Here is a 24,648-nt window from a genome sequence, read left to right on the forward strand (position 1 = left end):
ACTGTGTTTTCCCACAGTGTAAATTCTTCAGACTCAGCTGTCAACATGCAAGCGTGCAGCATAAAAGCAGCTTTAACTTGATGACTTTTTTCCTCCAAGGCCATAAAAATGAAATGGATACTACACTCGCCTTTATGTTATTCCATCTTCTAATGAGATTTTTTTTCTCATGGACAGTGAAAGCCTTTTTACCCCTCACAGTCCTTAGCAGATCAAAGTCACCTTCTTGTGCATAAAAAACAAACATTCTCTCTTTCACACAAATATTTCCATTTGAGAACAGATCAGACAGTAAAGCTGAATGGAGTTTTTTTTTTCCTGACTCATTTTTGCCTCCATACACATCCCAGGTTTAATAATCAATGGTAAATATTCCAAAGTTGTCCTTTGGGCTCTTGGAGTTTTACACACACCCTTGTTTTCAACTCAGTGTCTTGTTTTTCTCTTGGTGAGGCTTTCAGTTTCTCAGATGGTCACCCAGATAGCACTATACCTCCTTTACTCCAAGGAGGAGCTATTTGACTTCATGCCCACAGTGTTTGTACTCAATCAGGAATGGTCTTAGGGACTATCTATATTTAAAACACCAGTGTGGAACTGGAGCCATGTTTAGAGAAAACAAGAGAAAAGAGTGTTTTGAGAATGGGCTAGTTAGCTGTGGCATATGCTTCAGGAGAGGTTGTCTAAATGGAGATTGATTAAAAAAAAAAAAAAAAAAACTAGACAAAGTCATAGGTGACCTTTGGAGGAAGAGTGGCTCAGGGATAGATTATTGGATAAAATGCATATTGAAAGTGACTAAAGGAAGTGCAAATATTGAGGAAAAAAAATCCTAACCAAGCTACAAATTTAAACATATAGGGACATTGTGACATATGATGATTAAAAGAAGGGTTTCCTGTGGGATAGGGGTGCAAGATTTCAGGTCATTGAAAGAAAGTAATGACAGAGAGAGAGAGAGAGAGAGAGAGAGAGAGAGAGAGAGAGAGAGAGAGAGAGAGAGATAAGGAGAGCAAAAGAAATTTAAATTGGGTAATTTATGAAGAATTCCAATGCAATTAAGAATAAAGGCAGAAGGGACAGATGAGGCATCCGAAGAGTCTTGTCTTTGTCTCTAATGCATGAAAAATAATAGATCAATCAGAAATGTTGGCACAGGAGGAAAGAGATGCTGACTGAGGTAACTTGAGGACTGATTTATGTTTTTGAACAGTCACTTTGAAGCACGGGATAAATCAGAACAAAGATCATCACACACAACTCATGGTTCCCTGAAGTATCACTGAGGTATAGAGGCCAAGTTATGATTTTTTTTTTATAATAGACCAATGAAAGAAAGAAGTGACAAAATAAATTTTGGGCTTCTCAGAAGTAAGGGCAGGAAAACTAACATGACTGAAGTTCCCACTACATAGAAGTAGATATTAGGATCAGTTAGTTAAAAAACCTGAATTAAAGTATTATTTATTTATTACAAGCATATGCATTTTACACATTTTGTTTATGTTAAATTAATATAGAAAAGTTAAAGAATAATTTACAAATAAACAATCTACTAGTTCAAGTAATTAAGCCTGTGCCTAAAGTTCAGGAAACTAGGTTCTTATTACAAATCTTTGACTATTGGGTTAAATAACATTTTGACCCAAATTTTCTCACCTGTAAAAAGAGAGAGGGGATTTTGAGGAAATTAGAGGTGAAATTATGCAAAATAATGATATGAAGTCAGGTGAAATAATGATACAAAAGTCCTTTGGGATTTTAAGAACAGTGTCAGTATAATGTTATTAGAATAGAAAAAAACATGTTTTTGATGTTCAGTACCTTATAGTATGTTCTCAAGGCAATAAGGGGAAATGTGGAGGAAAAAAGAATGCTGTGCTGTGAGAGTCTTTGTGGTGTCCCCATAAGACAGGATCGGTAAACCATCTTATCTTTTTCCATTGCCTCCCTTCCGTAGCTCTAGCTCAGATCTCTTTCCATAGCCAACTACAGAGAAACTTCACATTTGTCACAAAACATGTACTTCCTGAAATTTTAATCTCTCTTTTCTCTTTTTGCCCAACTTTCTCACACCCAGTCATGAAGTCACCACCATGAGCTTAACAACACACTAAATCTCAAGTCATGTTGTATACACTATAAAGGGAAAGTTCCCAGTGATTTAATACAGAGGTTACGTGCCTGAGTTCTTGCACATACCACCTACCATTGAGCCATCTGGAATCATGCTGCTCTGTCCTGATTGGGTGGTGGTGCCCCAGAGTCCGGAATATAGCAAAGTCTCGCCCCATGAAGTCAGCTGCTGTGCCAGAGTATAATTCTCCATCTGTGGTGTGGCAAAATGAAACCACATAGGTATTATTTAATTCAATCAAGGCAAGACAAACAAAACAAAGATAATACAAGTTTCATGTTATGAGCACACTGAAGACGGAAATAGCACATTTATCATTACGCAAAGCTACTCATATTTCATCCTGTGTCTTTATTGAAAGAATATTTTACCAAATGATCATTCAGATATTAAGTACTTGACTATTCAGTTAATACTCAGAAAATTCGAGTAAAAACTGATTCTGTGACTACTACTAATGTACAAAACTACTATTTTCCCACTAAGACCAGTGACAAAATTTACAAAAGGCAAAACTATATTCATTATCATCATATTGCTTTTTTTTCTTTATGTGTGTAAAACTACTATGATCTAATAACCTTATTTAGTGGGGTAAGAGATTATTGTAAAATCTTGCTTATTGCTTATTTTAATGGCAATTAATCTTTTTATGTACTTTTTTTCTAGTAGGATCTGAATTAATGAAATTTTACTATAATTCTGAAAGGACCAATATTTTCTTTGCCAACTTTTTTTTTTATTTTTATTTTTTAATATATCTGGTGGGATAAATGTTTGAAGTTGGTGTAAGCTAACATAGAGACCCCAAATAAGTGCACCAACAAATAGAAATGTATTTGAAGAGGAGGGAATTTTGGCAAACCCAGATCATAATCTCTACAGTTAAAGATTTCACTGCTTTTTGACTTTCTACTATTAAATTGAGTTAATTCTCAATAGGAGTTTAATAACAGAGATATCATTACCGGAAGGTGAAGACTCAAAGGGAAAGGAAGAATAGCAGGAAAAAGAGCAGTTAGGTTCACTGAATACCACTCTGTGCTTGGCAGGCAGTCAGGCACTGGCTGGACACTTTCAAATTATCTCACTTTAATTCTGTCAATGTCCCCATGATGTAAATAATGTTGTCCCTATTTTATAGTTTAAGAAATCCAGGGCTGTTCAGCTAATGCCTAGGCAAGTTGAGCTGAAGTTTCAAACACAGGTCTGTTTAATTCCAAGCCTTTTACGTTAAACCATACCACCTTTCAACAATTCAAGTCTGTAAAAATTGTGTTTTCTTGCTTGAATCAGAAAGTGTCTCTTATTATTTCTTCCAGATAACACATAACTGCCTGCCTACTTACAGTGAATTAATGTACTTGCAAAACAAAACAACAAAAATGAAAAAAATTTTCTTCAAACAATCCACAATAATTATAGTAAACCTTAATTTTATTTTATTGATAACTACTATGCTAATGGTTTTGCTAGAAAATATTCAGAAAGTAGAGAGGGCCTAGATAGATCATAACATAAACATTTGTTTAGTACTATTATTTCCTAGGTAGTTTCATGTTAGATAAATGGAAAACAGTGAATCTTCATATATAAATGTCTTTGGGCAAATCTTTTTAATCTTTTGATTCCTTAGATGATATTCTGTATTTCCATTTTTATTTTTCACGCCTAGACAAGAGCTTTGCAATGTAAAATAGATATTCTCAGTTGTCCAACCTGAAGCATGTTTGTATCATATCCTTTGGCTCACTAATGTGTTTTAATGGACTTGATTTTGAAGAATCTCCAAAACAATGGAAAATAGCTATAAGAGAAAAATCACTAAAAAATAAGTTATTGCTTTAAACTTTCATGTAGGTAGATACCTTATCCTGAAAACTGCTAAAAGTTGTTCTCATATTTTGGATTATTGTGACTGAAGTTAAACAAACATTGTTTAGACAATATATTGATTTCAGATTATTAGCTAAATAGAGAGTATTCATATATCATCTTATGTCAGAGCAAAGTATCTTTGGGTTTCAAAAGCATCTTGCATTTTCTTAATTAAATTTCAAGTGCAAATGTGACTTGCCCACATTGAAATATGAATGATAATGTTTTTTTACCTGACTACAGTTAACGAATACACTTTTCTAAAGCTCAAAAATACTACAAGTCAGCTACCTAATAAACTTCAAAAGGTCCTTTGAAATATTTAAAGGCCTATTGTCTATTTATTGTTAACCCCTATTTTTATGAAAGTTAGTGTTTTATCTTTTTACAAAGATTGATACATAAATGTGATATAATTTTAAACATTAGGTGAATGATTTTTTGTTGTGTGTGCAAATTAGAGGATGTTAGGTAAAAATATCATGTGAAAGTCCTATCGACTTTAAACATTTTCATGTTGGAACACCTGTGGGAGGAAGCTTTGGCTCTTCTTTACCTTGAACAATCAAAAGCTGTGACTCTTTCATTGAGTCTCATTGCCCATGAACCACACAAGATGGTGAAAATCAGGGCAAGTGAAAGCAGAATGACGAAAAGGTGAAGACAGCAATTTAACATCAGACAGGCTCTGCTCAACAGGGGATTTGCCCGGAAATGGTGGAGTCACAAATGCCAATGATTAATCATTCTGTCAGTTAGCTTCTTTAGGGTAAATGAAATTCATAATTGGGTTGTTATTACACACAAACTCTAGTCAAGAGAGAATTGGAATGACAACAACGAAATTATTACTTAGAGGTAGAGCGCTGCTCTTAGCAATTTTTGGTAATATTATAACTTGTTTTACTTGCTTTTATATGAAGATGGCAAAGATCAATAGAAATGAAGAAAAAGGTAGTGAGACTGACTTTATTACTCTTTTTACAGTAGATAGGAAACTTGTTCAAATTAGAAAAGGTGTTCAGTAGAAGAGCTATTCGCTCAACATTCCTAAAACAGTTAAATTAAAATGTTGTCTTATAAATGAAAGGAGGTTCACAGGTTAGGAACCATTTGCCTCCAGTCATAGGAAATTATCTCCCACCCACATAATGCTTTTAGCAATAGCCAGATATTCTTGAGCTGGAGGCAACCAGATGATTAGGTGGCCATGAGGGCACTTTCTCTTACTGTTCTTACTCAATGCAAGTTACTGTTCCTTTGTACCAGGCCTTAGATCAGATTTCCTGTTGAGATTGCTGGAGAGATTTCTGTAGGGACTCTAATCTGGGCTGATTGTTCCAAATAAGTATGATGTCTTTATTGGTTTTGCCCATAAATATAGGTGGTAAAATTTTGCTTATTTCTTGTGAAATAAAAAAATATATCAACCAGCATACATGCCAATTAGTAGACTCGAACATTTTCACTGTGCATTAAAGAGGTGTTATAATCTGTGGCTCTTTGAAATGATCTAAAAATATCTGACTACAAAAAATTTAGCAGACCCTAGTTTGGGCTTACTTTAGGATAACAGATATATCTAGAATGAAAACCTATTGGCCAAACATATTTTGTACATTCTGGGTCACTTAATAAATTATCAAATTATATGTTGATTCTGGAGCACAGTGTTAATTTGACAATTTTATGACCCTAAATATAAGTTTTCTTGAAAATATGAAGTAGTGTATAAGGTTAAGGTTTTTCTGCAATGATTCAAATGGCATTACATTTGTGATACACATTTTTGAGGTTTTCACTAAGTCACTAGTGAAAGGAAATGTGACAGTTGTCCAATTTTATTAAATTGATGATAAAATAACATGTTCAAGGATTTTTAATGTATCTAAGTATAAGACAATTATATATATAACACAAATGCATACACAAACACATATATGGTTTAGCATTCTCTGTCGAATAAGATCTTTAAGACTCTACAAAAAACCACCACATGGGCATTTTGATGTCTCAACAATATTCATATTAGTTTAAGGTAAATTAGTGCTGACAGTTGTAACTAACCATCTGGAAATTGCCAAAGATAAAAATGGCTATTTGAGGGCTGGAGTTGTGGCTCAGTGGTAGAGCCTTTGCCTAGCATGTCTGAGGCACTGGGTTCTATACTCAGCACTGCATATAAATAAATGAATAAAATAAAGGTTCATCTTCACCAAAAAAAAAAAAAAAAAAAGAATTTGAAAGAAAAATGAAATGGCTATTTGAGTATACCTCTATTCTTTCCTAAGTTTTTTGACCTGTCTTTAAGGAAAATATTTTCTAGGAGAAGAACAGAAACTTTTGCAAACTATATTTCCATCATGGTTGAGTTACCTGAGAAGCACGTATTAAAAACAAAGATTTATATGCACTTTAGACTTTCTGTTCATATTCAAAAAGAAGTAGAAAATGTGGCTTAGATTAGTTAATATATCAGATTACCATTCCTAAGAAGGGTGTGGTGAAGGGACAGAGGCGGGAAAACAAAACACAAAAAACAAAAAACATTTCCTGATGAAATTGCAGCCTTACTAACATAGGTAAAGAGTGTGTCATGGAAGTGAGCAAAAATCAAAAAGACTTAAAGACCAAGACTTTCGGTTGTTAACACCTCAAGTAAACTCCACGCACAGGGTAGAAGAGTAATTAGAAACAGAAGGGAAAAAACAGTTTTATCTCCCTCCCTTTCCCTTTCTCTGTCCTTCTCAAGCGCTCTCTCTCTTTCTCTCTCTCTCTCTCATACACACACACACACACACACACACACACACAGCACAGATAAAATTAATTCCCTGGAATGGAAAAATGTGGCAATAATATTACATTTTTACACTTATTGAGCACCTTCCTTCCCTATGCCAATAAATACCACATGCTGGCTCGTTACTTCTGTTGTTCTTTTAAAACTAACATTTTCTGAGTAGTAACATGTGCATATGGCACAGAATTAAAAATACAAAATTTATAATAGACCTAATCAGCTTTCCAGTTTACCCACAGGGGGCCTCTGCTACTAGGTTTGCTGTTGTTGTTATTGTTTGTTTGTTTCTACTTTACACATATTCCAGAGATATGCAAACACCGAAAATGGTAGCACACCATTAAACTGTCTTATTTACTTCTCACAACAAACTAGTAGAATTAGTATGGCAGACAATTTTAAGTGCAAAGAAATTAAGGTTCAGAGAGGTTCAAATAATTTTCTCAATTTCATTTAATTAATTTAGGGAGTGAGTACCTTACTTATTCTAACACCCAGAGAGACCATTTTCTAATGTTAAATTATATTCTTTCCTGAGTCAAGGCAAAATTCCAGCTTAAAGATATAAACCTTAAATGAAAGTCCCAGACCTTTGAAATAGACTTCAATAATATCTCTTAGTGATGGAATATTTCTAAATTATTAGTGCTGCATTGCCTGGAAAAGATTTCAATAAGGAAATAAAATTGCTCTCAAGTTGACTATTCTTTTCACATCATGAAAATGTGAGATGGTACTTAATTAGTGTGGAAAATACTAGGTTTTATTCTTGTGATGTGTTCACACCTGGCATTTATTCTGAGCAGGGGAGCAACTGCTATCTTTAATAAAGAAATTTCAAACAAAGACATAAAAATATTTTGCAGGTGGAAAGAATCAGAAATATTTTAAAAATAAATTCTGGAGCAACTTTATATTGACAAAATGATCATTATTAAAGAAGATTGGCAAAATTAACTTTAATAAGGTGATTTGAAAAACTTAGGACATGTTACAGGATTAACATGAATTAATTAATTAATGCACACTTACTGAATTAAGTAATTCAGTAAGTGTGCATCACTTAGGTGAGAAATCATATTTTCTATGGTTATCAGTTTAAAAATCCGTGACTTTTTGGAAAGAGGTTATACCAAACCTTGATAGTCTGTGTAAACTAAGTTTTTCAGCTGTCATCTGGTTTTAAAGTATACGACTAGTTGAAACTGCTGTATACTGGGATTGGTGGTTTAAAAAATATCTGTTACAAAAATCCACCTGGCCAGCTTACAGATGGTTTGAGCCAAACCTGGAGTTTTATCCCAGTATTGGGGAAGGAAGCAACCTGGAACCACATTCAAATTTTTATTTTACAATGGAAACGTCTCCAGATTAGGAGGGCAAATAGGCTTTCCTAATGACCATTTTCTGATATACAGAGAGTAACCTGTATATTTCAGAGACAGCTGTTACCCTCATTTTAAAAAGAGTTTGGGAAGTGTTGTAGAAAATATTTATTCTATAAACCTCTATTAAGCTAGTGAGCATTCTTTTTAAAGCAGCATTAAAAAATGCCAAGAAAATCTCAACAAGGGCAATTAAATGTACTGTAAGAAGAATTACTAACATAGTTATAAAGGAAACAAACTCCAAAAAGAAAGTTATAGGTCTTGAACCAATGGTATTTTTACCAGATCTAGTAGAGCTTGTTCCTTTTCTGAATCTTGCTGTTTATTTTTTTTTTAATATTTGGTTCAAAAATTAATTTTTTTGGCCTTGTCAATAAGCACTTTCTACCTCTGAAAGTTACTGGGTCATTTTCCCATATTAGGTATTCCATGCCAAGGTTGTTCTTCTGAAATGTCTATTGTTCTTTCTCAACTACACTTCCTCTCTTTGGCTCCTTGACCTTCTCTTATCCTCTTCCTTTTCATAAAACCTATACAGATTTTTCAAAGAAATTGTAATATAAAAACCAAACTTGTGAAGTCTCATATTCTTTGTGAATGTTGCATGGTTTCATACCATGGGAGCTATGTAATACCTACCTGTCATCATCCTGTCTAGATGGAATATTAAAATAAATAATCAAGCAAAATTCTACTGAGAAGCATACCATAAACTAAACCTGCTCTATGCACACTTCTGCATGCTGCTTTTTGGGTGTTCTCAGTGTTCAAATTTAAATAAGTGTTCAAATTTGAATAAGTATAGACTTGCAAGTCAGAACAAAGTATGGCTCCTCCCATTTTTAAGATGAGTTTCAGGTTTCGGCATATGCTCTTGAGGAAGGCATTCACATGTAATCACTAGGCTACCTGCGAATAGGAAAATTATATGTGTGCTACATTCCTCCAGGTCTTAAACTGTTGTTAAAGTACTGCATAAATGGATCAAATGGAATACAATTGTCTAGATCTGAAAAGCAATAGAGATGATTTATGCTGAAGTGGTTTTATTCTTAATAGAATAGGGATTAGTGATAAAGTAAACACCACATAATAGTGGAAAAATTTATCTTCATAGTTAATGTGGTAGGCTACATGACTAGAATTTTATTTTCTTGAGTACAAAGGGAGTTATTTATAAAGGGAAAATGATGAAAAGGTATACAAATTTATGACACATCAGATAATAATTTAATTTTTTAAAATCTATATTTAATATTAAACTAGAAATTTTGTACTTGAAATTTTCACATTATTTGGTTGTGCTATCAAATAATTATATTCCATATTTTATAGCAAAAGGGCAAAAGTACACCATTTCTGTATCACTATGCAGATTCACAACACAGAATATTTCATGTGTTATGCTGTTGGTAGCCTCAAAAAATAAAGAAATAAAAAGCAAAATACAAAGAAAAGGAAGAAGGAAGGAAATACTACTTCAATATTGATCACTGTCTGTGTAATTATTTAATCACAGTATGGAGATGGTTAAAAGGATATACAAAATATTCTTTATCCTTCAATACAGACTAACATTATCTCCTACTTCTACCTAATTCCATCACCCCACTTCTGACCATTGGAAGTACACCTGAACACCCCTGACCCACTAATGCAACCCTGAAGAAAAAGAGGATAAAGGAAAGCTTGAAGAAAACATGGTAAGAGGAAAAGTAGAGGAAATCACAAAATGTTGTGGCACATTTTTTAAAAGAAAGCCTAACATCATAAAAGTGGACACACAATGGCTTCCTTAAGAGTGTTCTAGCAAACAAGATAGTGAGAAAACTTGAGCAACACAAAAGGGCTTTGCCAAAGGTGCTGCCATTTACACTGATTGTGTGGAACAAGTTGTCCAAAATTTCAGGCAGTTATAGATCTTGGACATATTTAACAGGGTAGAATGAATGGCATTGTTTCTTAATAATTTCTCAAGATTCTTCATTTAAGCAACTTTTTATGAGATGAAAATAAATTTTTTTATCAAATTAATACTGAAGTTTAAGTGGGACTGTATATTGATTAAGCAGACTATTTGCATTTCTTCTTTTTAAATTTTTTGCACTACTGGGGATTGAACACAGGGTCTCACACATGCTAGGCTACTGCTAAACTGCATTCCCAGCTGAGCAGGCCGTTTAAAAGATGCTACTAAATCATCACAACAAAAAGAATCCTACTTGAAAGTGCAGTTACCAAAAGAGAATTTAGTGTTGCTTTTTTTTTTCTTTATTTTTAAAATGCTTGAGCATATCACAACTGATGTTCTCCTGCTAAGGTTGTTTATGATTAACAGTGAAATATCTTTGTAGGTAAAAAATAAACAGGCAACATCGTTATTTTTTATGACAGATTCACTGTTAATTGATCCTTTACTACATACCTATTAAAAGAGATGCTGTCAGCAGCTTAGGGTCATAAGGACTCTTCCCACGGCCATTTTCAAAATGTGAGTCCTCCAGTTTAAAAATGTTGTCCTGTAGGTTAAAACAAGAGAAGGGCTTCATTCATAAGGGTTTCATTTCATTTATAAGACAAAGTGTTTTCAACATGTAAGTTTATTATACAGGTTGAAGATTCGCATCCCAAAACAAGGAATGTTTTTATTTGTGTAAACTTCAGAGATGAGAAAATAAATTAAGTGGATAAAAAAGAGCTGGTATTAGCCAAATTTATACTTAGCTGGATTTTTAATAGCAGTTTGCATATTATAAGTAATAACATGTAAATGAACTCTAAAGAACAGAATGTGTCAGGATAGGAAATTCTCGCATAGGTACATCAAGACCTACCCTAATGGCTCTTGAAGAAAGAGTTTTAAATTTAAATAAAATTTAAGTTTCTTCCTGGATTAAAAAAAAAGTAACAATCCATAAGATTATATGTCTAGAATAAATCATACTCTTACTTTTCTGTAGAGCTTACATTACAAAGTGCTAAATAGCCATAGCAATTATTTCCCCACTCTGTTGTTTGTAAACTGTGGTGCATGCATGTTTCTCCTGTATTTTAAACTTGCACATGCAGCACGGGAGGTTCCTGAAACTATCCCTATCTGCCTCTAAGAACGAAACATCAAACTGAATATTAGGCCCAGTGAAACTGGAAATGATGTCATTAGAACAATAAGCACATTTTTATCACAGGGAATTCTGCTCGAGTGGGGCCCAAGTACCCAGAGACAGAAATGAACTTTTGACTACATATAAAAATACGCTCATGTCCCGAGGTAGAATGTGTGTGGGAAAGCATGACAACAAAAACCTCGATACAGAGGTGACTAATGTATGACTGAGACCTGTTGTCAGATGTGTCTAGCTACTGCAACCTATATGTGACAGTGGAGTAAATTTGGAAAAATTTCTGAGCACTCTTTCAGACCAAAGTGCCCTGGGAATTAATTAGGTCAGAATATGTATGCTTTTTCCAGTAGAACATTAACTGAAATAAAATAGCTTTTTTGGCAATTTCTCTACCATTCACACAAAAGTATTTTCTATCTTAGAATAGTAAATGGTGTTCATTTTATGATCAGTAAGGATCACTTTCTTTAATGTTTAATACTTCTGATGGAGCTAATGGCAGGAATTCAAATTATGACTCTTAAAACTCATTTGAATTAAAGAGGAAAATAAAAAAAGGAAGTAAACCAAAAGTACTCTTTGGTTTTATTACTGTATGAGTGAGAATTATCTATTCTATTCTTTCCTTGTATCGATCGTGTATTTGGAAATTAGCTGTCCTTTTGCAATGATGTTTCTTTAGCTTAGTTCTAAAATTTACATTGTGTAATATTATAGGTTTAATCAGAATTGTGCCAAGTTGTAGTGGGAAGGGTAGTGAGTCAGGCACCCAGCCAAGCTAGATAAAAATCAAGTTTGGATCTTGGGTCACCATCCCATATCTCCGAGTTTCTTGTCCCTCAAAATCAATTTAGATTAAGATATTTAGCCTCATAGACTTTTTATATAAATTTTAAAAAATTATACAAAACACTTTAAACCAGTAAGATAAAACTACAGCTCATATTACCACTTTAAAAAAATACTATGAAAATTTAACATGTTGTTACCCTTATTATCAATTTCCTAATGTAATATAAAAGAGGTATTAAAGATAGTTCCTTAACTCAACAAATACTAAACTTGTTCAGAAAAATAATTTATCATAGGCACATAAATATTAATATTATATCTGGAATTAATTGATATATTCTAATAAAAACATAAAAGAACCTCTAAATATTTAGATTACATTTTGATTACAAATTAGGAAATAATAAAAAAGAGATATTCTCAAGAAAAGATCTAAATCCTATTGCCATGGATCATAAAAAACTGTTATTAAAATTTGTGTATGAGATTATTAATTACTTGTTAAAGGAAGCAGCAGGGAGAGGTAGTATGGTGGACAATACTGTTACAAAAATTCTGATCATTTCTTGTGCTTATGATATTTTACTATACTGACAAAGACAGGGAGACTATCCACTCATATGAGGCATTTGATGTCTGGGATCATATGTCCAGATCAATCAGACAATGCCAAGGTAGATGAGAAATACTTCCAATCTCATGTAATACTTGATTTACAAGGTGGAGGATTAAACTTCATAGGAAGAGAAGTTAAGCATATCAGTTATGGTTCAAGAAAAGATGAAAAACTATCCTTCGTCATGGTGTCAGGTAATCTGTACAAACCTTTCCTCCTTTTTATTCAACTCCATAAATAAATGCTAAGTTGAGCACCTCCTTTACTGATATACAATATCTTTCTTGTAAATGTAATTTTTACCCACATTACTGAGTGTCTACCATGTAAATCTCCTATATTCTTATATAGTACTATAGAGGGGCAGAACAAATTGAATTTCCTTTCCAGCTCAGTGAGATGGGGGCTTGAAATAAATGTAATTTGATTTCTGGATAGGGGCGCAAAACAAGATTTCTTGCATATAAATGTTGGTAGTATAAAATTCATACCCATTACATGTAGTAATGGTGTCTAGGGATGTTGAAATTGGACAGAGCTGGGTGTTATCCCTGGCTCTTCCATTTATTAGCTCTGGGCCTCAGGCAAGTCCCTAAACCCTTCTAAAACTCAGATTCCTCATCCGTAATAGGATAAGAAAATCTCATGGCTGATGTGAAGATGCATTATAATGCCATATAAAATATACTTACTATGCCTTCAAAAATGATTTTCTCTTTTCCATTGTTCATAGTTGCTGCAGTAAAATTCTGTCTCATGATGCTGATCAGTCTCTTATACCACAATAGAAATGTCTGCCTATGTTTTCATCAGTAAAAATTAAGACAGCTTCAAAAATTGTCCTTTCCTAAAGTTGAACAAGTGTCTAGTTGAAAAACATTCCTGAACAATGAATCATTTCTGAATGATTTACTTGAATGATTGTCATTTCAGAAATGATATCAGTTCTGTATACCTGAGTTAACGATAGTATACGAGCAATGACTACTGGTTTCAGTCATTATCCAAAGTACATGTATGAAGACATGAATTGGTGTGAACATACTTTATAGATAATCAGAGATATGAAAAATTGTGCTGTATATGTGCAATAAGAATTGTAATGCATTCCCTGTCATTTATTTTTTAAAAATCAATTAAAAAATTAAAAAAGAAAATAAATTAGAAAAAAAATAATGATTTTTAAATATGTGATTTTATTTTGAAATGAACATAACTGCCAATCCTTTAAAATTATTTGTTGGGTATTTATAAAATTATATTATTTAATGGAATTTGTACAAAATATTTAATTAAAATGGACAACCCTCTTTAGTGTATCTGATAACTTTAATATTATTGATATAAAGATATCAATATTGATGTTTCTATTTTCCAATGAGCAAGACCTATTAGATGTATAAATATATTGGCTCACTGTGAAAGAACACTGTTTCGTATAATTGTATGTTGACATCCTATGTTGTTAGTTTGTTGTCTGGCTGGACCTGTAAAGCCTTTTGAAATCTGATTGCTACCCAGTGATTTTCTGTTTTCGAAGAAAATCACAAGTGCAAATAGTAAGACTGAATATCCTAAGGCCAATGTACACAATTTAACTTATAGCCTATATGTCTTACTTGGGCTGAAACAGTTTTCATGTTTGGTAATACATGAACAAAGATCTAGCTGCGTGGACTCTAATTGCTTTAGCAGATACATAAGCGAATCGTGTAAGTTATTGTGCCATATTTTATTACATGATTGCATCAGTTTTCAACGACTATTTTTAGCTTTCAAGACTACTCTTTCCCCTTTGTCTTTTGGATTTCCTGAATGTTATTAGACTGTGGTGAGGTAAGGCATTAAAGGAAATAATAACTGTGTTAATGTCTAATCCAAAGTCTTATAAATTATAAACCATTGGTGACATCATGGTAATAAATTTCCTAAATCTCAATCTTGTCCAAGTAATAAATTTTGGCAATAATGTTGCGATTTTAGTTATTTTACTTAATGATTAAAACATAAATGATGTTTTTAAATGGAAAGAAAATAATACTCTACATATATGTGATAGAATGAACATTTATTTTGTGGAAAATTCCATAAATTACATAAAAAATAGTTCTTGACACTATGAATATTTTTATATTTTTCTAAATTTCTCTTTTTCCTCTTGCTTCTCACAAACACATCTTGTATGCAAACTTATCCTGAATTATCCAGTATTCCCCAAAGAAATCTTGCAGGCAAGTTATTCTGAACTATCCAGTATTTCCTGATTATGGCATACTTTTCTCATCTTGGCCTGAAACTTCTTCCTTCTCCTCTTACCTATCCTTAGCCTTCAACCCCAGGATGACCTTTCTTTCCCTTAATATTAAGTTGAAAAGTCACTTTCTAGAAGAAGTCTTCCAATTCCTGCAGATAAATTTTTTTTAGTTTTCTTTGGTGTATACCTGAATTAACAATAGTATATGGGCAATGACTACATAGGGCAAAACTACTGGTTTCAGTAAAGAAAGAATGTAATAAGATCTCACAGGAAATATTGTGCATATGACACTTTGACCATAGTGGATCTTTTTGTGAATCAAATTCACCAAAATTTACTTTTTCCAAAAGGGTGACTCAAGTTTGCACTGTGCAATACTGTATAACCGTGAGTCACATCCCTTTATTTAATTATAATTAATTAAAATGAAAAAATTCCATTCCTCAGTTGTATTAGTCACATTTCAAATGGCCAATAGTAAGCCACATGTGGCTTGGGGCTACAATACTGACTAGAGGCAAATACAGAGTACTTCAAATGTCACAGAAGTTCCCTTGGATAGCATGGCTCTAAATCCTGAATCCTTTCTGCTTAGCAGCATAGAGCAGAGAGTTGGCACTCAGTGGTCTCTAAGACAGAAAATTGAGCAGCAGATCATAATCATAGTGGAAAAAAACCTCCCTGACATATATAGGCAGAGATCATACTGAAAACATTAGTTAAGCTCATTTTATTTTTTGTTTTAAGGCAGGAATTAGGTAATATTTAATGGCAGTGCAAACAATGCACATCCTTTGTTTTCTTGTAAGTCATTCTACTTAGAATCACTTTTTACTTAACCTATTTAGGTACATTTTTTATTTAAAGTTTAGGCCATGATAAATACTGCATTATATATTAATTGATTTTCCCCAACAAAAGAAAGTGTTTTTTCCTAAAGTTGCTTACCAACCTGTTCACAACTTTCTGTTATCATTTTTTACCTTCAACCTTGGTAAGCAATGATAAATGAATTGTTTTTTCCTATTAAAATCTCTGGAGCTGATGGACAAATATTACCATAGTGCTTTCAAATAATAAGATAAAATTATGCACTGGGCTAATGCTCAATAAAAGAATGAATAAACGAGTGAATAAATGAATAACAGTGACTGTGTTGGAAAGACTCTATGGGAAAATTATATCCAAGTAATTATAACCCAGAGAAATACCCCTGATCTCAAGGCAGTAATAATTTAAGAATATGACACATTTGTGAGAATAATTTTGTAATAGACAATAGCCTACAAAATTCAAATATTAAGTAAAATTATTAGGTAAGAAAATTTCACTGGGCCTTATAATTTTTTTATTGATAAGCTTATATTAAGCTTATCAATAAATATTAGTCTTCTCTAAAGAGCCAACTTTAGTAAGGACTAAAAATGATCAGATTATTTCTTTGCTGATCTTAAAAAACTTTCTGAACAACATAATATTTCTTCTTTTACCATATTTCAGTAAAGGTATTTTACCTTGCTATTTTCACTCAGTAGAAATAATTCCAGGCATATCAATACACAAATCACAAAGCTAACAAATGATGCAGAATTTCATAAGATATGTTTCCAAATACATGTTTTTAATACAGAAATTCAAAATAGGGAAATAAAAATTTCAGTTTTAGAAGATGAAGAAAAGTTTTATTAGATTTATTTCTTGAAAAGCATGTTTTGGTAGTGGCTGTATGTGGGTTAGTGTATGTATGTCTGGGTGTGTGTATGTCTGTGCAGGTGCGCTGGGTATGGCTATGGTTCAGAGAAGTCCATAGAGAGAAGAGACAGTTAAGGCAAATGGAAGGCAGATTTTCTTATCAAGAGGAAACAGCATGAGAACAATCCTCAAAGAAAATAAATATATTTCATATTTGAATAATGATATAAAGCTGAGTTTAGACAATGCAACATACATACATATATTAAGAGATAAAAACTGAAAACTAAATTTGGGGACCACATTGTGCCAGATTTTTGTGCCAGAATAAGCAATTTAATTTCTAGGGAGAAGGTGTCAGTGGTCATTTTAGCTTTAGAACAATAGGCTCAAAGAAGCACACTATTTTGATGAACATAGTGATGTGTGGGAGGACTCAAAGACATCTGAGCCTGATGGCAGGAAAAGAACTACTGCCAGACTCTGGAGAGGGAAGATTTGGGTCTCATCACATATTATGACAGCTTAAAGGACTTCTGCATGCAAGTGGTAACTTGGTCAAATCATTGAGCTTTTTTGTAGCTGGTATTTCTTAACTTTTGTTACCTCAGAACCCTTTGTTGTTCCAGTGGAGCTAGAGAAGTAAAGCATACATATATTTTGTAAGTAACCTTAAGGTTTATGGACTTTATGTGATCATTATAAAGGTTCCAAATTAGTGACTCTGCAAAGATATTTCCATTTGTCACAGTATGATTCTAGGATCCTCTCACTTTAACTACATTTACTCTTTCTGTTGTTCTTTGTCCCACTCCTTTCACATAAATACAGGGATTGTGTAGATTTTAAAAAGTCTACTTTCTTCTTCATTCTTCACTATTATTTGGAATTCACTTATTTTTATAAATTCAGCTATTGAACTTCAGGCCCCATCCTTTGCTAATCAGGTCGTTCAAACTTGGTTTCCTGGCCTCTATGAAATCTCCTTATTTTCCATAGTTATTTCAAAATTGAGAGAGCTATTAAGAGTCCTTGGCTCTTCAAAAGCATATAAGAGCAATTACTAATAATAAGCTTCATAAAAATTAGTCTGTCAGAAATAGTTATTTAACAATATACATTGTAGGAAGATACAAAAGAAATGTAACCCTGGTCTCTGTCACCAAGTGCTGAGAAATTTAAAAAGTAATGCTATGTGAATAAAGCAGGTATAATTTTCTTCACTGATTAGAATGTATTAGTCTTACATTAGATTTAACTGATTTATAGCCATATCACATTTGAATTTCAGTTTTCTCTATAATAAAAAAGCATTAAAATACTGCCAATAAATGACTATTGTTAATTGAAAAAAAGAACCTAAGTGAAAAATAAGCTCAAGAAAAGGTATACTGACTAGGATTTCTAGGTATGAGCATTTTAATTATTTTCATACTAATTAATAGTTTTGAGTAGTTTTAAAAGTAAAATAATTATCACATGTAGTTTTAAATCACAAATGTAATTTTTGAAGCTGAAATATGTTAAATCAATCATTATAATTATTACATAAAATCAATAATTACCACTATTTTTTCAAAAAATATACACCTTGGAAAAGGTATTCTCCTCAGCATGCATAGCTGCAAATCCTGCCATGAGAATTACTTTGACAAAAATGCATTCTACCTATTAAATAATAAAATATGGTCATGTTATATAAACAAACATATTCTCCAACTAAGCATTCATGGATATATGATCAATCTCTAATCTATTTAAACATTATTGAATACAACTTTTGTTTCTGGAGAATTCCTACTAGAATCTAAAATAGAAGGAATGATAATTTTTATTATCGGGGTTGACAACCTTCCCAGAGAATACGTCTACCTGAACTTCATAGGAATGTTTTACGGTGGCCTCCTTGACTTCAGTTCCTATTGTGTCTGTTCAACTGCTGCTTTAGTATAACAGAAATCATACTTCTGACATAGTATTCTAGACATGAGATGGTTTTTACAACCCCAAATTTTCTTGCTATTTGGATTTCAAGGTAGATGTAGTAAAAATATTATTGTTTATGGATTGCAAAATCTAGATTCTATGTTTCCTTAGGCTGATTGTGGCCCAGAACAAGATTTTAAAATCTCTTTGAGGTACCAATATTTTATCTATGAAATGGAAATACTCTATAGAATTGTTTCAAAGGTTGAATAAGATATAATATGTATTATTGACAAAGTATATTTAAACCATATAAAAATTTAGCTAATTATAATTTTATTTGTCATAGATACATTACTGGTGTTTTGTCTTTGCTATGATAGCAAGAACACTCATTGTCTCTGGTAATAATATCTGTATATGTTCAGCAACTATTACTCAAGCACACTCTTCTAAGTGCTTTATAGGTATTTACTTTTCATACTCACAATAACCTTTGAAATATGTAGTATGATTATTCCTCTTTTTGTAGATGGAATAACAGAGACAGAGAGAAAGTGACTTGACTAAAGTCACACAGCTAGCATGTAGCAAAGCTGGTAACTGTCTTCCAGAATTAGTTATAAATGGAGCAACTATAAAAACCTGATGCTTTTTACTTGATTTGTTCTATTATTATTTTATTAATAGACACTACACATAAAGCACTGTTACATATTCTTTAATAACTTTGTAGTTCCTGTAGTTCATACATGTTTGGTTCTGAGTTGATTTTAACTGAATCAAACATGATATATATATCAACCAGTTTTTAATTGAGTTCTCATATTATGCTATTAAAATATTAAAAGCAAGTAAAAGGAATTAACATGTTTTCTCCTTCATTTGCAGAAAATGTATGAAGTCACCTTGTTTCCAAGGTTGTGGAAAGTTAACATCACTCTATTCATTCCCCTCCTAGTAACAATACCTACATGCATACAGTCTTATAGCTGGATTAAATAGGATTTGCCCTCTTAAATTTAAGGGACCTGAATTTATCTGGGTTCCCCACACAAACATCAGGGCCATAATTCATCTGGTTTTTGTCATCATTAAAATTAATGATATAAACCAAGGAAAAGAAAAAACATATGTGTTCATACTTCATGCAGATTATGCTTTTAATAGGAGCTTAATTTGAGTTTATGCAGATATTGCATGCTTGTCATGCTATAATTATTCAACTATGAATGCCTGTTAACTCCCAAGGTATATAACAAGGAAAGGGAAAATTCTATCTTGGCTAGAATGAGGAATTCCAGAACATGAACAATTTACTCTACACTGTTTTGCTCCAGTGAGACCTGGTAAAGTAAGCTCAGTCAAAAAGCAAATCAAATGAAAGAGGGGAACACATATCTTTTCATATGTACATTTTAAGTCTTCCATCTTCAAAATCTAGTTACTTTTTATTTGTGATCTTAGAATTCCATAAAGCATCAGTGTTTTTATTCTAAATTATGAAAGAATAGTTATTAGTTTTTACAACTTCAGTTTATAAATGTATTCATACTTAGACACCACTGGGAAATTTTTATCAACTTAAATGTAAATATGTTAATGGAAAAGAGCCATATGTACTATAAGAAGAATTGGAATCTGTTCTTATGATTTCTTTACATTTCCATTTTTTTTTCATAGATGCCATCTGGGAAGTGATGAGGCTAAAAGGATGAAGATTTTATTTATACCAAGCTTAGTTTCAGCAAAGACTTGTCATTCAAGTGTTGTCATAATGATATGATGTAACTATGACTTTCTTTCATCAAATTAGCAAAGACTTCAAGAGTAAGTATTATTTTGGCAAAGTTATTGTAAGAAACAGACAATTCTGTCAATTCTTGGTGAAAATACAAATTTTGGAGAAAAGTTTGGGAGCTAAAAATATCCCTAAAATATTCAAAGACTTGATCATTTCACGTCTGGAAATAAATTGTAATAAGAAGAAAAAAAGAAGAAGGTTACAATGGTGAGTATTTCAGTATTCACAAGAATACTGAAAAAAAAGTTAATGCCAATAAGGTATGAAGAGTAACTATGGCATATCTATACAATCAATAATGAAAAAGTTGTTAAAATAGTTGTTTATATTAAATGTTTTAATATCTAGAATTCATACTTCCACTATTTCATTTTTGAAGTATTATGGAATAATGCAGAACTATGTAAGATGGATGAGAAATTATTTGAAGGAAATACATTAAATTATCTGGTCTTTAACTTATGAAATTTGGGTATTTTTTCTATTTATATTATTTTACTTTATTTTTAATATTTTGTACAATGATAATGCAAGATAGATATTTTGAAAATAATCTGGGTTTCTATATGCTATGTCTAAATAAAATTTCAAATTCGCATATCATGGACTGAATCCAGCCCAGAAACATTCTTTATTCCCCAGACATAAGATTTTAAAATCTGGAATTTGAATGCCTTTTCTTGGGACTTAGGATTTTTCATGGCAACCGGATGTTCCAATTATTCTTTATTTCCTTCTTTCTCATTTTATGTCACCTGCATGGTCTTTGTGGGTATTTGAGCTTGCAACCCTTGTAAAGCATTGTTGCTCACTTTCCAAAACCACACTGCATTTATCATCTAAAATGTCCCCATTCTTCCTATTTACTTCAAAAAACAAAGTCCACAGAAGGATTGTGGTCAAGCTCTCATATTTCATCATTTAGGTAGCACATGATTTAGCAATTAATCATGGTTGAATACTGAAGTTAGTGAGAAACTAAAAGAGATTCAAAACTCTACTTGTCACCGTGCCATAAATTTCCATAGCTTTTCTATCATTCCTCTTTATATAAGTCAATCTTCACATACATTGCTACTTAACATGCCTCTGTTTTATTTAGAAAAAAAAAAACTTGATTGCTCAAAATATCTATGAACATTTTTACTGCTCAAAATATATTAATTTATGTCTAAATTAATTATCCACATTTTTTAAACATTGAACTGGTTGGCATGATTAACCATGGCAAAATATAGGCAGAAGAGTCCTTAAAAAGTATTCAGATATTATCAGGTTATTATTTTTGCTATGAAATTAGTAACTGGAGATATTCTATATCACCTCTGAGTTAACTTTCAGTCATTATTCATAACCTATTATAACGAACACTTAAATTATTTATCAATGAAAGTCCCTCACTGGTTAAGTGTCAATTTATGCCTAGAGAACAGTATTTTGCATCAATAATGAATGATAATTTCATAATCTAGCATAAATCAAGGTTTTAATTTCATTTATTGATTGCAAGGTTTGATACTGAAAAGTATCCCTAAAATAATCATTCACATAAACTGGACATATGTATCATTCCAAATTGTATTTTTAATTAGAGAAAGCATAATAAATCCTGATTGTGAGTTATTTTGAGTAACTGAAGCTCAATTAACATATTACTAAGCTTATTTATGGTAATTTATAATTCTTTAAAAATGTACATTGTTGTTATTAAGAACTTAAACTTTTCATATGTGGAGATAATAAACATAGATATAGATGGATATAGATTTAGAAGAATGGCTTAAACTATACAATAGACAGATGTTGGAATAATAGAAAAATGTAGGAAAATTTGTTTCTGGACTGTCTAGACACTGTTGAATTAAAAATGTTAATATTTCCCTGGTTCTGTGTTTCATCAGTGACCTAATTATAGTCAGAAAACCTTAAGCAAATATGTATGCAATTATATAAATTGGAAGGAAATATATAGATATAAAAAAATTGTTAGACTACCAATTATATGTATATGTGTGCATGTGTACATACATATGTACACATGCCATCCAAAGTGTGTGTGTCTGTGTGTGTATATGTATGTACACACACACACACACACACACACACACACATATATATATATATATATATATATATATATATAATTTTTTTTTTCACACTCTCACATTTGATGTCAGGTACATTACATATTCCATTAAAATGTGTGTACTTAACATATATTTTTAAATATTTTAAACCATGATATTTTATATATATATATATATATATATATATATATATATACACACACACACACACACACACACACACACACATACTCAAATTATAATACATATCTTAATAGTTAAGAAAACAGAAACACAGAAAATAATTATCAGGTTGACTAAAGGTTTTCTATTTTAATTACTGTCCCTTTCCCATTTTGATTTTCCTTTGTAACACCATTGGTTACCAGACTAAGGTGGCTTGCCCTGTGGCATTAGTAAAACAAAAGACTTAAACACAGCTTCTACCTGTTGAGTACCTTCTGTTTGCCTCATAGTTTTGCCTTAATGCTGGTTCCTTTCATACTGTTTTAACATCTCTTAGTAATACTTTTATACTGCTTTGTGCTTGTGCACTGAGAGACAAGAAGTATATAATTTTGAAAGAGCACAACATTATATATGTTTGCTTCATTTTCAAATTTTGAATTATTTAGATGAACTATGTTCTAACTACAAAGCTTCATAATTAAGATGAGCAGTAAGAGGTAAAAAATGGAATATGTTCAATTTGCTATTATTAACAGATTATAACAAAAGAGTTGAAAATATAACCAAAAAAGTATGGTTATATTTTAGATTAATAAATCCTACAGAATTTAGATAACTTCTAATATTATCATTGAAGACATCCTTTACTACTAAATAAAGCAATGACCAATTTGAAAAATAAATGCATGATCTTTAAGTCATCTTTATTTATAATCCTACATAAATATGGTGATGCTTAAAAAGAAAAGTTACACTATGAAAAACTTGTAAAAAAAAAAAGGGTCCTTATAAAGTGATGTCTAAAACAACTAGGTGTATCTTGAACATATAAAATCCATAGGTGAAGTCAACTATTTTATTAGCTTTCAAGATCAAGAAATTTCTATAAATTACTGTTCTATTAATTCAAACTCAAAGAAATTCAAGTCATCCAAAATCTACACAAGGAAAGAAAAACTAAATTTTGGTTTTGTGGCAAAATTAAAATATTTCAGATTTCATAATCTCAGAGCCATTTTTTGTACCTTAAAAAATACGTATTCAAATTGTGAGCGATTTTCTTGTGATTATTTAAATATGAAACAATACTGATTATTAAAAATATGATACCCATGTCATTTTAATTAAAAGATAAGTTTCATCATCACAATTTTATATTATAATTTGAGCATGTTGAGATTTCTCTTCACAGAAATATATATTAATATTAACATATATTGTAAAAATGCAAATCAAGTTAAATTTTGAGAACTGATCACTTGCAATTATATTGGTAAATAAATCATAAAACATAATATTTTACCTTTAAGCTTATCTTAAAATAGTTTAAATTTTGGGAACTTAGATAGCTTTATATGTACATGTAAATATATTCATATATATAATATTAATTTATTAATTTTACTATTATATGTAATCCATCAAAATACATTGAAATGCTGAAGTTCAGATCTATAAATAAATATCTCAGCTTTAAAATCTTTTCCATTAATAACCTTTACTCCTTGCTAACTTGTATTGCTGTTATATTTAATATACAGTCATAACCAATTATGTAAAAGGCAGTGTTCTATATAAAATACAAGCTATATATCTCAGTGTCTTTACTAATTGTAAATATTTTGTGTTTATTTTTGCTTACCACTTTTGAGTCTTGGTTTCTGATTGACTGAGAATCATGATCATACAGATGGTGAGTGTGTAGTAGTCTTAGAAGCACCAAGCATTTTAACACCATTTTAGCTGATTTTATGTATTTAGTGCCTTTTGATTTTAGAGTTTGATCACAATTTTGGTATCAAAATTGTGATCACAATTTTGTTATAATTTTCTATTTCTTTATTTTCATTTTTCTTTTTTTTTTTAAAGAGAGAGAGAAAGAAGAGAGAGAGATAATTTTTTAAATATTTATTTTTCAGTTTTTGGTGGACACAACATCTTTATTTTATTTTTTTATGTGGTGCTGAGGATTGAA

General features: G+C 31.5%; 1 protein-coding gene across 2 annotated transcripts in view; it reads right to left on the reverse strand.

Annotated features, from left to right (window-relative positions):
• Positions 1-24,648, reverse strand: part of Sema3a (semaphorin 3A) — a 191,606-nt gene that overhangs the window by 74,226 nt on the left and 92,732 nt on the right. For both annotated transcript variants that reach the window (XM_071613509.1, XM_027926422.2), the window contains 2 exons: positions 10,632-10,725; positions 2,210-2,329 (listed from right to left, as the gene is read on the reverse strand). In XM_071613509.1, coding sequence (XP_071469610.1) covers positions 2,210-2,329; positions 10,632-10,725 — 214 coding nt within the window. The remainder of the gene's footprint in view (positions 1-2,209; positions 2,330-10,631; positions 10,726-24,648) is intronic.

The sequence above is a fragment of the Marmota flaviventris genome, chromosome 1 (assembly GCF_047511675.1).
Source record: "Marmota flaviventris isolate mMarFla1 chromosome 1, mMarFla1.hap1, whole genome shotgun sequence".
NCBI lineage: Eukaryota > Metazoa > Chordata > Mammalia > Rodentia > Sciuridae > Marmota > Marmota flaviventris.